The sequence below is a fragment of the Lissotriton helveticus genome, chromosome 9, assembly GCF_964261635.1.
Source record: "Lissotriton helveticus chromosome 9, aLisHel1.1, whole genome shotgun sequence".
NCBI classification, from domain to species: domain Eukaryota; kingdom Metazoa; phylum Chordata; class Amphibia; order Caudata; family Salamandridae; genus Lissotriton; species Lissotriton helveticus.
Genome location: NC_136070.1, coordinates 727222259 through 727236308, shown reverse-complemented (window position 1 = coordinate 727236308; position 14050 = coordinate 727222259). Strand labels below are relative to the sequence as shown.

General features: G+C 46.2%; 1 protein-coding gene across 2 annotated transcripts in view; it reads left to right on the top strand.

The window, feature by feature from the left end:
- The window catches only part of SPTBN2 (spectrin beta, non-erythrocytic 2), a 680775-nt gene that overhangs the window by 142294 nt on the left and 524431 nt on the right, over positions 1–14050 (top strand). The window contains exon 3 of one of the 2 annotated variants that reach the window (XM_078660841.1): positions 1908–2028. The exons of the other annotated variant lie outside the window; for it this stretch is intronic. Coding sequence (XP_078516967.1) covers positions 1908–2028 — 121 coding nt within the window. The remainder of the gene's footprint in view (positions 1–1907; positions 2029–14050) is intronic. 2 annotated transcript variants of the gene reach the window in all.

The window sequence follows — 14050 nt, the reverse complement described above, 5'->3', positions numbered from 1 at the left end:
TAACGCCTTGTCCTTAATTCTTGGAGGGGAAGATTAAAGCTTGGCAGGCCTCAATTTTTTTGAAATTTTACATCGTGCATACAAAAACAGTGTTTAAAACTCGGTTTTTGTTTGCTCTGCCATTACATTACCAAAACTGAAATGGTGATTTGTTGTCACCATACACGCCAATAGACCCAATTCAGGCAGGTAGCCTCTGCTTCTCTATAAATCAATGGGGAAAATACAGTCTTCCCCCGATTAAAAAAAAATCTCCCACGTCTGCCCTAAAATGTTGGCATGTATGCGTCACACATAAAGCAAACCGAAAACTTGGCAGTTATGGAGCCTCCTCAACCTCCCCCGATAAGCATTCAGTGTGGGGGAGCTTCGACGGCCTGCGAAGGATGGGCCTCGCCTGCATTCAGGCTAGGCGCTATCGAGGCGCTTCCTCCCATTCGCCGCACCACCTGTAAAACAAGCATTCAAAATGCAACAGGTCTCGGCTTTGTAAAAGTTAAAGCAATTCTTCGCCGCACCACCTGTAAAAAAATAGCTATTGGTGTTTCGCAATCAGAGTAAAAAAACAACTTTAAGCAGACAGAGCAGCGTTACATAGAAAGATATTTAAATATTTCCATAGGGGAGAGGGTAGTACTGGTGAGGTCGGCAGGTATGTGTTTGTAGTGGAGGTCGCTGCCTGTCGCTTACATCAAAGGGGAGAGTTACTTGAGGAACAGGTCTGTTTTTTTCAAGGGGAGACTGTTTTTTTGAACACTGTAAACGGTGACGGTGTTCGGCTGCAACTCCTGGCTCAGCCATGTGATGGCCTCGGCGATAAGCTGGCTGAGCTCACACGGTGCAGGTAGTTTCGGGCGGGCGGGGGACGGGGAAAGTGCTTCCTGCACCCGAGCACGCACGCTGCTTGCAGCCCAGAGTTTACTTTGGGGCCGGTGACCATTGAGTGCAGATGGCATTGCTGGACCCTGCCCGCCGCACCACAGACTGCACCCACCTCCGCCTTCCAGGACTCGGCAGTTTGAGGCCCGTGAGAGCCAGCCAGGCACGGTGCTCCGAGCGCGCACCTTGTACCAGCTGAACCTGCTCTCTGGCTGTCAAGCGGACTCCTCTGGCTCCGCCCCTGTGGACTAGCCAGCCGGGCGGCAGCCCCGTGCACAGTCATCAAGGTGCTGCAGCCCGGGAAAGACCTCTGCGCGCGCCTGCGGCAGCCTCGGCACACCTCCGGCCGCCGCCGCCCAGGAAGAGCCCCGCGCGCCCCTGGAGGGACCTGCTCACAGCGCGCGCCTCAGCTGCCTGGCCAAAGGCACCGGAACACCCCTGGCTGCGGTCCACGATACCTGTTACCCCGGAAGACAACGGAGCGCCTCCTGTTGCACTGAAGTGCGCTGAAACCACCGTGTGCCGCGAGGCTCCTCTGATTCCGACCTCCTGCCATGCTAGGCTGCTGAGGACACCCTGCGAACTCCGCTTTCTCTGGGTAACGAGGACCCCCAGCGTACCTCTGGTCCACCTCGTGGAGGCCCGCCCCTTCCTGCTGCTGTTTTCAATCAGTTCCTGCCCAGGATTCCTCCACCTCAGGGGGAACCGAAGGATCCCCTCACAGGCCTGTCTGGAATTGAAACCACATTCCTCAAGATTTCGGGATTGTTTTCCTACTCCAAATTCCGTTTCTTTTTAGGAGGGAAAACTAAAAGAGGGGAGTGGCTGCCTCGGGATGCCGGTAACACTTGACCCGTAGATCGCTGAGCCCTCGTTGCACCTCTTCTAGGTTATTAAGAAAAGCGACAACATACTTTATTGAGCACTGGCTAGATTTGCTTGCATCATTGGATTATTTTTGATTTCCATTTTTTTTGTGCCACCCTCGCCGTCGAGGCGCTATAACGAATTAATCGAAGATGTTCCAGTTCGAATCGGGGCCGTTGGATGTTCCCCGGACGCCCTCTTCCCCAGGGCTGTCTCCTGCCGCCTTCGTCAATGCAGCGCAGTATAACAACGTCCTGGAGGGCCGCTTCAAGCAGCTGCAAGGTACGGCGCTTTGTTGATGATGGGTGTACCAATAATGTTTGATTAAATCAGCCAAGCTCCTAGAAGTGTAAACGCTCTTTAAATAGCAGGTGTTAATATGATTCAACCCGGTGGCATTTACTAGCTCATTTGTCTTACAATGCCATTGACCTCATGCTTATGTTCACTCTCCTGTAGGGGGCGTGCATCAACTTCTGAGCTAACTATCACTTGATGTACATTGCACTGAGGCCAAATGCGCCCTAAAGATGCTTTGGGGGCGTGAAGCACAGTCTCTTCACTTTAGGGACTAAGTATTAGTCATTTCAAGGCGATCTTAGGCGGCCAAGGCGTTTTAACAAAGCTGCAGGGATTTGCATATGTACTGGTTTTCAAAGGGTAGACTCACCTCCACTGCTAATAGTTGCATATAGTGCTTGCTGTTGAATATTTTCATTTCGTTGTTCTGCAATTATATTTTAGTGCTGTTAACCAGCTGACTGATTTTATGGATTGTGCGCAAAATTAATTACTTATGAAAGGTTGAGTGCACGCCACCCGTATACGCGACATAGATCGCGATAGCAACTGCATTAATTCACTGATATGCCTTGTTGCATTGCTTTTAGAATACATGACTTCATGTTACACACAGACATTTGCAACGGACCCACTAATCCTTTGAGCTAGCTTATCTGCTGCTAACGTTTTCCAGATCTACACATCCCGCCACCTTACTCATTTTGTATATATTGTGTTTGTATTGAGAACTTCCTAAAAGCCCTACGTATAAGCAAATAAGCATTTGGTTGTGTTTGTTTACTGAAGCTAGTTTTCGCTGCACCAGCTTGAACACCGTGTGTAATGTGTTCCTTCTTCCATCGGGCGTGACTCCCCAGGAGGGTCTTGCTAAGAGCTCAAAGTGCATCATCCTTTTACTTATAATTGATTATTAGCTCAAGATCACATACTTAAAGGGAAAAGCTGGCATTGAAGGCCAGAGCTGGCAGTAAACACATTCGTTGACCCTCCCCGCCACTCTTATCCCACAATGCATGCTACTCAATACTATCTGTGTGTTTAACAAACCACGCCCCATTTAGTGCACCGTGATCCCACGAGGTTATATACAAATTGGATACAGCTGAGAGACTGGCGACCAGAACAATGCATTGTTTAACCCATAATTCCATTGGGAGACCTAAGAATCTTACCTTCTCTGCATCAGAGAAAAGCCTGTGTGTTGTGGGGGTAGGATAGAGAGACCTTCAAATTCAGACGAGAAAAAAACAGTTTCTGGATTATCATTGTATGCGATAAGAGCTGACAGCTATGGGTCATGGTTGAGACTTTAGTGGAATTTAATATATATATATATATATATATATATATATATATATATATATATATATGTTGTATTACAGAAAATATATATATTTTATTACAGAAAAGTGAGTGAATGCAGCAGAAGTGAATCAAATGGAAAAGGGCCTGAGCTAAATACAGTGAACTGAATTCATTTGTTTTTTGAGGACGTTTCTAAAGCACGGACATGTCACCTAAACATCGGGAGCAAGATAGTTTTATTTTTTTTAAATCTGCTTTCACATAATTATGTTTCTGAAGGTTGAGACAGCTTGTCTTCATGCCAATTGAGTCTTTGAAATCATTCTGTGAGCTTCTATGGGGGGCCCTTGAGTAGACCAGATTACAATAGTCCAACCATGGCCATTGGTTTGCATGACTGAGAGATGTAACTTCAGCATGGAGAATTGTGGGTTTCTGTCACTGATTACATTTAATTTACGGAGCAAGCAAACTATGTGTTGCAGCAGTGATTCACAGACTTCTTTCTTTCTTTTTATTTTGTTGGATAGGGAGGTTGGGATGCCATTAAAGAAGCATGCTTGTTGAATACTGCTTTTGATCCATTCAGACAGGGCATTTGTTTAATTCAACGGAATGTCTGGTATAAGCATTCTCTGGTATTTAACTTTAAGAACTATTGTTTAGTCAGATAAGGATTTTGGTGTCCCCTCCGCATCCATTTGGAAATGCACTTAATTATGCTATAGTATGTGCGCCACTTGGTACATGTCGGTATAGAACAGTAGGGGGTCAGACTGAGGGTTCTGCATGTCACCCTTTGTTTTGATGAATCGTCCAAGGCGATATGCACTTGCTTGCTTTTTGTAAGGAGGAAGTAGGGAGAGCATTGAATGGGAACTGTAGGAGAGCCTCTTTCATTAGTTGAATATTTTCTAAAGGATTTTGTAGTATAGTGTCTTACGTTGTAGAAAGATCAAGGAGTATGAGGACTGCTGGCTATCCCTTTGTGTAGAGAGTGGTACGGGAGCCAAATTCTTTAAATCCTTAGTCGGGTCCAGTTCACATGCCCCAATTGTAAATATAAATTGGGAAGAATTGCAAGTGAGAAGTAAGTGTGGTGGGCTCAATCCATATATTAGCTGTATGCAAAAATACATACTTTTAGGTTTGAACTTGCCTTTTAATTTAATATCCTAATCTCTGCTCCTACATGCGTACACAATACCTACTTTCCTTATGCACTTCCCTTCTACTCACACTACCTTCCCAATGCCTCATCCTCTGAATATTCTCAAAGGAACTGAGTGCTGTACACAGCACACACATGTTCAACAAGCATTGGAAATGCAATAGGTCTCGCACCATTAGAGTTAGTGTTTTTAGAATTGTTTATGGGTTTTTTTTGTAAATGTTTAGCATTTTTGTTTCCTGTAGCCAATGCTAAAGTATTACAAATAAAAAAAGCCATAAACATTTCTAAAAGCTCTAACTGAAATGGTCTGAGAACTATTGCACTGGGTGAGGGTGAGTGAGGGTGAGTGAGGGTGAGTGAGGGTGAGGGTGAGTGAGGGTGAGTGAGGGTGAGGGGTTGAGGGTGAGTGAGGGTGAGTGAGGGTGAGTGAGGGTGAGGGGTTGAGGTTGAGGGTGAGGTGTTGAGGGTGAGTGAGGGTGAGGGTGAGTGAGGGGTTTTGGGTGAGTGAGGGTGAGGGGGAGTAGTTGAGGCTGAGTGAGGGTGAGTGAGAGTGAGGGTGAGTGAGGGGTTGAGGTTGAGGGTGAGGGGTTGAGGGTGAGTGAGTGAGGGTGAGGGGTTGAGGGTGAGTGAGGGTTTGAGGGTGAGGGGTTGAGGGTGAGGGAGGGTGAGTGAGGGTGAGGGGTTGAGGGGGAGGGGTCGAGGGGGAGGGGTTGAGGGTGAGTGAGGGTGGGTGAGTGAGGGTGAGGGTTTGAGGGTGAGGGGTTGAGGGTGAGTGAGTGAGGGTGAGGGGTTGAGGGTGAGTGAGTGTGAGGGGTTGAGGGTGAGTGAGGTTGAGGGTGGTTGAGTGAGGATGAGTGAGAGTGAGGGTGAGTGAGGGGGTGAGGGTGAGTGAGTGAGGGTGAGGGGGTGAGGGGGAGGAATGCGGCCTGCTCTTCCTACTTGTGTGGCAAGTATTTAAAGTTGCTGCCGTAGCTCAAGCTGCTGAGACGGGGGGACATGGGGGGCTGCGACAAGGAAAGGATTGGCAGGGAGGGCGCAACAGGAAGGCTCTCACTGGACGTGCGTGGCTCCACCTAATGCAGGAAAAGGAGGAGTTTCTGACACAAAATATCTGTTGAAAATTATAAATTTAAGTAGGGAAGCTGTGATTTGTCCCGATTTCCTGGGTCCACTGTGTACAAATCGGCCAGTCAACGAGTGTTTATTCGTGTTTTCTTATGTTGAGGCTTTGGTTTTTTTTTTTTACCCCTTAGTGCAGTCTTCTGCAGTTTGTAGAATATAGCGTGAATTCGATCAGAAGGGATCAGAGCACTTTGCGTAAGCGAGAGTTACATTACACTAGGCCACATGCATTGTTCAAGGCATCAGGAAATTAGGGGATTTGCCCAGAATCTCAAGAGTTTGAGCCAAAACTGAGATTGGAACCGGGTTCCCGAGTTCCAAAGACTGCAGACCGGGCTGAAACACCACATCGCGTTTAGAGGGAGGCAGAACCCACATGATGGAAGCTTGGCTCGTTATGGGGTCGAGGTTCCGGTTTTATGAACATGACAATTTAGCTGTAATGAAATAAAGGATTAAATAACGCAATGCCTTGCAGCCAAAAGGATAATTTAGATCACGGTTTCCTTTTATTATTTACACCATTGTTCGGGGGGGGGGGGGTGGGGGGGGATATAGAAACAACACGAGGGTCAGCGTGTGGGTTAAAGTAAAAGCAACATGGTGGAGGGTGTGTGCAGGCAGTGGAGCTAAGCATCAGGATGAGCACAACAGGAAGGGGACCGAGCCCTAGCCGTACTTGCAGTGCTGGGAGACGTGAGGCAAGGGATGGGAGTGGAGGTGAGGGGGTGTTTCTGACGTGAATCCTGTGTTAATGAAAAGAAGGCGAGATCTCACTTCTTATGCTCAGCAGTCAGCTCTGCCACTCCCAGCTCTGTAATTCAAAAGTGAAAGCGCTTGCTAAACAAACAATTCATCCTCTCGTGGTCTAGAAGCTGCAATTTTTCACAAAAACACATATTTCGGATGCTATTTATTAGAAATTTAACAAGCATTTGCACCGGAGGCCAGTACTTACCAGCATAGTCCTAGGTCTGTACCGCATTGATGCTGGCTGCGGGTCGGCGGCTCTTTTGCCGAGGATGATCTTCAGAGCTGGGAAGAGAGCAGTGGGCTAACTCGGGAGGGGGCGGAGCGGGTAAAATAAACAAACGAGACGGAGGGAAGAGAGGGGAGGGGGGAGGAGAAATGCGACACGGCGGGAAGGGGAGGGGGCGGAGCGGGTTAAATTAAACAAACGAGACGGAGGGAAGAGAGGGGAGGGGGGAGGAGAAATGCGACACGGCGGGAAGGGGAGGGGGCGGAGCGGGTTAAATTAAACAAACGAGACGGAGGGAAGAGGGGAGGGGGGAGGAGAAATGCGACACGGCGGGAAGGGGAGGGGCGGAGCGGGTTAAATTAAACAAACAAGACGGACGGAGGAGAGGGGAGGGGGGAGGAGAAATGGTACACAGCGGGAAGGGGAGGGGGCGGAGCGGGTAAAACAAGACGGACGTGCACGCGCTTTTAAGCTCAATGCGCATGCGCATTGAGCTTAAAAGTCACGGGCACTGCAAGGAATCGCCACGATTCCTTGCAGTGGATAAAGAGTGGATAAGCCCCCATAGTCTCGCTTGCTCGATGCGCATGCGCATCGACAGGCGAGACCTAAAAACGTTTCTATTAGGCTGACGTGTGTGCCTTATTTGAGTATTCAGTTATCCGAAGTCATTTACAAACATTGACCTCCAAATGCATAGTCTATCTGCCGAAAAATGTAGCTGCCTTTGTGTGAATACCGGTGGCAGAGGGCAAGCATTCCCACTCCTCGAAAACAATGGGGTCACTAACAGCCTTTTGCCTCATCGCAGTGACAGTTCTGTGGAGTGCGAACAGCTGAAGATTCAAGGGGACAAGAAACAGTCCATTTAGGCACCAACGTTCCATGGTTGAACTTTGGTGTGCTTGAAAGAGCGTCTTAAGTAGCAAAACGTGACCTGACGATGCATGTGCTGAAGGTTGACACATTAAGGTTTGTCAGTGGTGTCTTCAAATGTGGAGTTGTTCAGATAAAATATTGCTGTTGCCCAAGCTCTAGTGCCTCACAGGAATCGGCGCCCCTGAAGGGTGGTGTGTAGTTCTTTTCCTTTATCAAGCGCAGTTTATTTCCCCAACAAGAACCTGAAGTCTGATTGTAGTCTGTGGAGGAGATGGTTAAGCTTAATCTAGTCGTGGCATTGAGAGCTCTCCTTTTGCTCCTGGATTTATGTTGTAGTCAGGCAGGTCTGAAGTTGGATGGTAGCTTCCTAGGTCTTTTGTTTGAGTGTTAATAGAGGGGTGTGGGATTGACTGCTTGAATCCTTGGAAAGGAACGGTTCTGTTTTCATCATGCTTGTTATATTGGTCACAAGAGTATAGAATAATTACTTCCCGAAGGGGAATGGCATGAAACAACCATCAAATGTGAAACTTTTTTTTTTCCTTTTATGTTTTGGGAGGTATAATCAACACACAATCTAGCCCAATCTTTTTAAAGTACGAAAGATGGCTGAAAGTAGGTAGTGATGTGGTATGGCGAGGAATGACCAATATGTTGGCAGTGTTTTATTGAGTTAGGTGGAGTCCCTCCCATATGTTTGAAATTTTGTCCGTGAACTACACTGGGTGGATTTCTTAGTGTTGTTGAGAAGCACAAGAAGCGGGGTGTGGGGAACTAAACTCAGTGTTTTAGTATTGTTTGCAACTGTTCCTGTAAGTCGAAGTTTGATCTTATTTGAATAGCACAAACTTTGGAATTATAGCTCCTGAGATTGTACACAGGTGATTGAGTCTATATTTATCAAATAATCAACATCAGTTTTTTAGGTTTAGCATAGGCTGCGCATGTGCGGTCTCTCGACATGCTGTATTCAGTCTATGGACTTACAACCCGCCTCCAAATTCTGATTGGTTTTTGTCAGTGTCCTTTAAAAAGCGTTGCTTCTAATTGGCTAATGGTTCCTGTTTGTGCCACCTTTTTTCCTCAATTTTTGACTCCCATGGATTGACCCCAGGACCAGTTGTCTTCCACTTGTGCTATTGTATGTCCTGTCTTTGGAACTTTGTTTTTTACTTTGACACTGAGCACTTCCAGTGTGGCATGCCGTACTTTAACTTTTTTTTTTTTTAGTTCAAAGAAATAGATTTTTCTTACAAACACAAAATACATAAACGACAGGACAAAGTATTGCATGTACATCACGTCAACCTTTTCTCCAACACTAGAGGACAGCAATCGGATCAGACATTACATTACAATTGGCTCAATACAACGGGACACAAGTTAGCCCGTGAGGGGCAAACTGATTGAGAACATTCGCCATGAACAGCAAATTATCCTTGAAGTTGCTGAAAGTCCTATTTCTAGCATTGGACGAGTTTTGAAAAATATAAAGGCGCGCAGGAAAAGGTTAGAGATGAGGATAGTAAAGCAAAGAGAGCAAGAGGTACAGAAGGAGTAAGGGTAATAAGAGGGAGGCTAGAGCTCGGCGCCAAAGGGGTACAATTTGAGGTTGTGTATTAAAGTCAAATCAAAAGGAGAGCCTTAATTTAAATCCAGTAGGAGGTCTCCATAAGCAGTGAGGGCCGTGAGTTGGTATGATGTGTGATCATCTTGGTCTAGCAATTCGGGGGGGGGGTTTAAAAACCATTGGACTAGCGTCAAGCGCCTTCCATAGTTTCCTGTGCCTGGGTTTCCCAGGGGAGGTATTTAAGACCGTATTGTCTGCTCCTCTTAAGGAAATTAGCCTGTCTTGCCATTTTTTGAATGTGATTTTCTCAAAGCCTTTCCAATTACACAGGACTATTTTACAAACAAGTGTTAACATTGAATCAAGCAGAAAGGGGCCATCCTCCCCGACAAACCAGGATCCAAAAAGCCTGCCAATATGTAAGAAAATTCTTTAACCGGACTGGTATTGAGTGTCTGTGAGATGTACTTGAAGATTTGATTCCAAAACTTCTAACATCGGACATAGCAGGAGCATGTGAGCTAAGTCACCTGTGTGAGCGTAGCAGTTCCAGCATAATGGGGACTGGGTTAGATTTAATCTAAAAAGTCTTGCGGGGGTCCAGTATGACCTGTTGCAGCATACGCGGACAACGATACTAGTCGTTATCCCAGGATGCTGCGAAGGCCATACCGGCCTCCATGAATTCAATCCAAGTTTATGCAGAAGTTTCAGGCTATACACTCAATAGGGATAAGACCGAAGTAAAGTTACTCAACTTAGGTGGCTCCAGAGAGATTTTAGGCGAGTCTGGACTGTCATGGCAACCTGGTCCAATAAAATATCTAGGCCTGGAATTCACAAGCGACCTCATCTCCACTCTAGAGATGAACGAAAACAACACTTTAAAAAAAATCACAGATCTCCTAGAAGGGTGGTCTCCAAAATTCCTATTGTGGTGGGGAAGAGTCGAAACAATTAAAATGATGATCGCACCCCTCATAAACTGTCTCGTTAGTATGTTGCCCATGATGCTATCAGATAACTTCATAAATAAAGTAGAGAAAGCTATTAGTAACTTTCTATGGAAAGGGAAAAAGGTGACGATCTCCACAAGTAAATTAAGACTCGGGGGGGGGGGGGGACATGGGAGGAGTTGGCCTTCCTAATTTCAGAAATTATCAAATCGCATACCTTTGCAAACAAGGAGCTGCATGGTTCATAGATAACCCTATTTACAAACCGTAGTGGGTAGATGTGGAATTACACCTCACTAAAGGAATTCCCCTCCAAGCAATTATGACAATCCAGACCAATGAACTGGAACACTCTAAATACATCATAACATATACAAAAAAAGCCCTAAAACGACTGGAGACTTTCTCCGCAACAAAAATGGATGCCTCAAATTTACATGCAGTCTGGAACAACCCTGCAATAAAAATAAAGAAAGAAACCATATTCTGGAAAGATTGGTCCCACAAAGGGATCAACTTCGTCAAAGACCTATGTAATGAGACTGGGCCTATTCCATTTTCCGCACTTAAAAAAGAAAAGGGTTTATCCGAGTTAGATTTCTACGATTTTCTGAAATTGAAAGTCCAGATCTCGAAACGTAACTCTAATGTTAACCCCCCTCAAGACTTACCCAATTATTAAATGCAGGACACACTATCTCAAGGATTTACAAACTACTCCTCCGCGACCCTTGCAAACAACATTTGAATAATGTAGCAAAAGGAGAGGCAGAACCAAACAGCAAAACACTTGCATTGGATTGGAAACAAATACATACAATGCCTTTCAAACACAAAATCTCCCCATCTCTTTCGCCGTGCTTTAACTTTAAGTATGGCGGATGTGCCTCTCTTTTGTTTTACACCGCGTGACTTGTACACCTCTGCCTAATCAGCTTTTTATTTGCAATGGCATTTTTAGTTTTAACGATTCAGAAAAAGGGGGTGGTGATGAACAGAGTGTCTGAATTAAACAGACCACTCTTACCCAGTCCAAAGATCAGGGCTTGATCCATCACCGTTATTTAGCTCACTGCCCCATCCCAGCTCAGAACCTGGCTATATGCAAATTAGTCTGTCCCTGGCCCAGTGCATCATGGGAACAGGGCAGACCAAACTACCAAGCCAATTCTTCACCAGAAAGGAGACAAGCTACCGGGGACCGGTTTCTGGCATTTCAGCCTCGTCGGCCCGGCTTGCTTGAATCCTGATGGAGCAGTGAGCAAGGGACTCATGTCTGAGTATACCCTGCCACACCTATAGTGGCCAAAAACGATTCAGAAAAAGGGGGTGGTGATGAACAGAGTGTCTGAATTAAGCAGACCACTCTTACCCAGTCCAAAGATCAGGGCTTGATCCATCACCGTTATTTAGCTCACTGCCCCATCCCAGCTCAGAACCTGGCTATATGCAAATTAGTCTGTCCCTGGCCCAGTGCATCATGGGAACAGGGCAGACCAAACTACCAAGCCAATTCTTCACCAGAAAGGAGACAAGCTACCGGGGACCGGTTTCTGGCATTTCAGCCTCGTCGGCCCGGCTTGCTTGAATCCTGATGGAGCAGTGAGCAAGGGACTCATGTCTGAGTATACCCTGCCACACCTATAGTGGCCAAAAACGATTCAGAAAAAGGGGGTCTTTGGACTGGGTAAGAGTGGTCTGCTTAATTCAGGCACTCTGTTCATCACCACCCCCTTTTCTGAATCATTTTGTCCACCATAAGCGTGGAAGGGTATACTCAGATGTGAGTCCCTTGCTCATTGCACCATCAGGATTCAAGCAAGCCGGGCCGACGACGCCTGAAATGGCAGAAACCGGTCCCCGGAAGCTTGTTTCCTTCCCAGTATAAGAAAAGCTGCTCAGGAACTTTTTTTTTTTTACATCGCAGACAGCTGCAGCACAACCACTGTGCAACTACATTCTGCCCCCTGGGTGGACTAACGCAGTACAGTTTTTTGGGGGGGATGAAATCAGACAAACCAGTACACAGAGTAACTGCGCGCTCTGTGAATCCTTTGTGAATTTCAAAACCACGCCCACTTGCTAAGCTGTTCCAAGCACAAGCTGGGCAGCTACTTTCTACTTCCGGTCGGTGCTGCCAAACGTGACAGCCTCCTTGTGACTAACCACTTCTAACAAGCTGTGGGCTGCTCCCTGTCTCCTGCAGATGCGGCCACTGCTCGTCACCCCGCACCGGGGCCACAAGTCCCGCATAGTAATAATCGTGCGATAACTGTAACACATTTGTTGGAGAGAGCTGTGTTTTGTGAAGCCCCAGATTTGAATCGAAGTAATGTAAAGTTAATGTGTCTCTTGCAAAGCACATCACGTAACATGCAGATGACATATTTTTATTTTATGTAGATAGGAAAGAGGGTTACTGCTTTTAACACAGAGATCCTTTTTATTTACCTGCGTTGTAATTGTAATTAGCACAGTGAGCTATGAAGGACATGTGACTCGTACATCTTGTAACCCTCATATGTAACTCATCTTGTATATTGATTTACACATGTACATGATGTATTGTCAATGTATAATGTGTGTTACATAAAGCACTCTGACACCCTGCATTGGGTTGCTTGGTGCTATATAAGAAATAAAATAGTGCTATTTAAGTTGTTATTTGTGTAAATACTGAGACCGGCCAACCCATCTGACATTCTTACAGTGCATGCATCTCTTATATACAGGGACTGGAAAAAAAGGCAAACGCATGCCTCTCTTAAGTACCTGTGAAGCGATAACAATCTATGTGCCTTTGTTTCCCCTCTGTGTCATTCACATTGAAGTCCAGGTCACCTACAGTCAAGATATTCAAATAAAGGGAGGCCTGATGACCCCTTACCTTTGGCCCAGCTGAAGGTGAATAAAAACTCCCCCTCCCCCATGCACGTTGCTGCTGGGAATGGAAAGCAGACGACCTACAGGCGCTGCTGAACGTATCTGAAAATTACACCGGGACAATTTGGCAGGGGGAACGGGGTCCACCCTGTGAAGCGTGGGTGTACACTGTGTACCTGTGTTTAACCCAGACTTGTGCCCGCCATAACTTTTCAAAAAATCCAAACCGTAAACACATACTCTTCTTTCGGTGTCTTCTGCGTACACAAGCGCAGTCTCTTTATGCATCTATAACCTTCCCTCCCCTTCATTCTTTCATTCTTTCGCACACTCGCTCTACTACTCGGTCTACAGTTCCTTCCCCACTTCATACACACTCTCCTCCACTCCTCTACAAACAAAAAACGTAAGTAAAAAACAAATACATTACAACGCCAGTAGCTCTAACTTTCACAAATGTGAAACCAAATGCGTTGTTAATGCTTGCTTTTTATTGGGTCTGTGCTATTGGCTGGCTCTGTTCACTTTCTCTGGTTAACCCGTATCATACAGTTTTATACTGTGGGTGTGTCTGCAACTTTTTATTAGTTTTTGTGCTTACTTTTTATAACCCAGCTCTTTTCATGCTGTTGTGTGCTCCTTTCCTCGTACCGCTTTGCTTACTTTTATGCTAGCGGTTTTTTGCTTAGCTCTTTCGAAATTTTTATACTGTTTGCTTTTATCCATCACCCGTACACTAACAGGGAATTCCACCTTCTTGTTTTGCAATTGCTATTTCAGAACTGACATGCAATTTTTCTAAAAATTTTATAATGTGTTTCCGTATACCCCTTTTTAGGGCTCGCCTGCTGATGCGCTTCAGCGCATAGCTGGCGAAGCTCTATAGGGGCGTATCCAGTGTTTATCCACTGGCGATTCCACTGGCGATTCCTTCAAGTGCATGTGCTTTTTAGGTCATTGCGCTTGCGCAAGCCCTAAAAAGCGCGTGCACAATGCCACCAGCCGCCTGCCTGCCTGCCTCGCATTACCACATCAAAGGCAGCCCTCCGAGCGCATTTCTCACCCCCTAATTATTCACGGCCGGCCGGCAGGCACATCAAAGGCTGCTGCTGCCGTGACTCGCATTTCTCCTC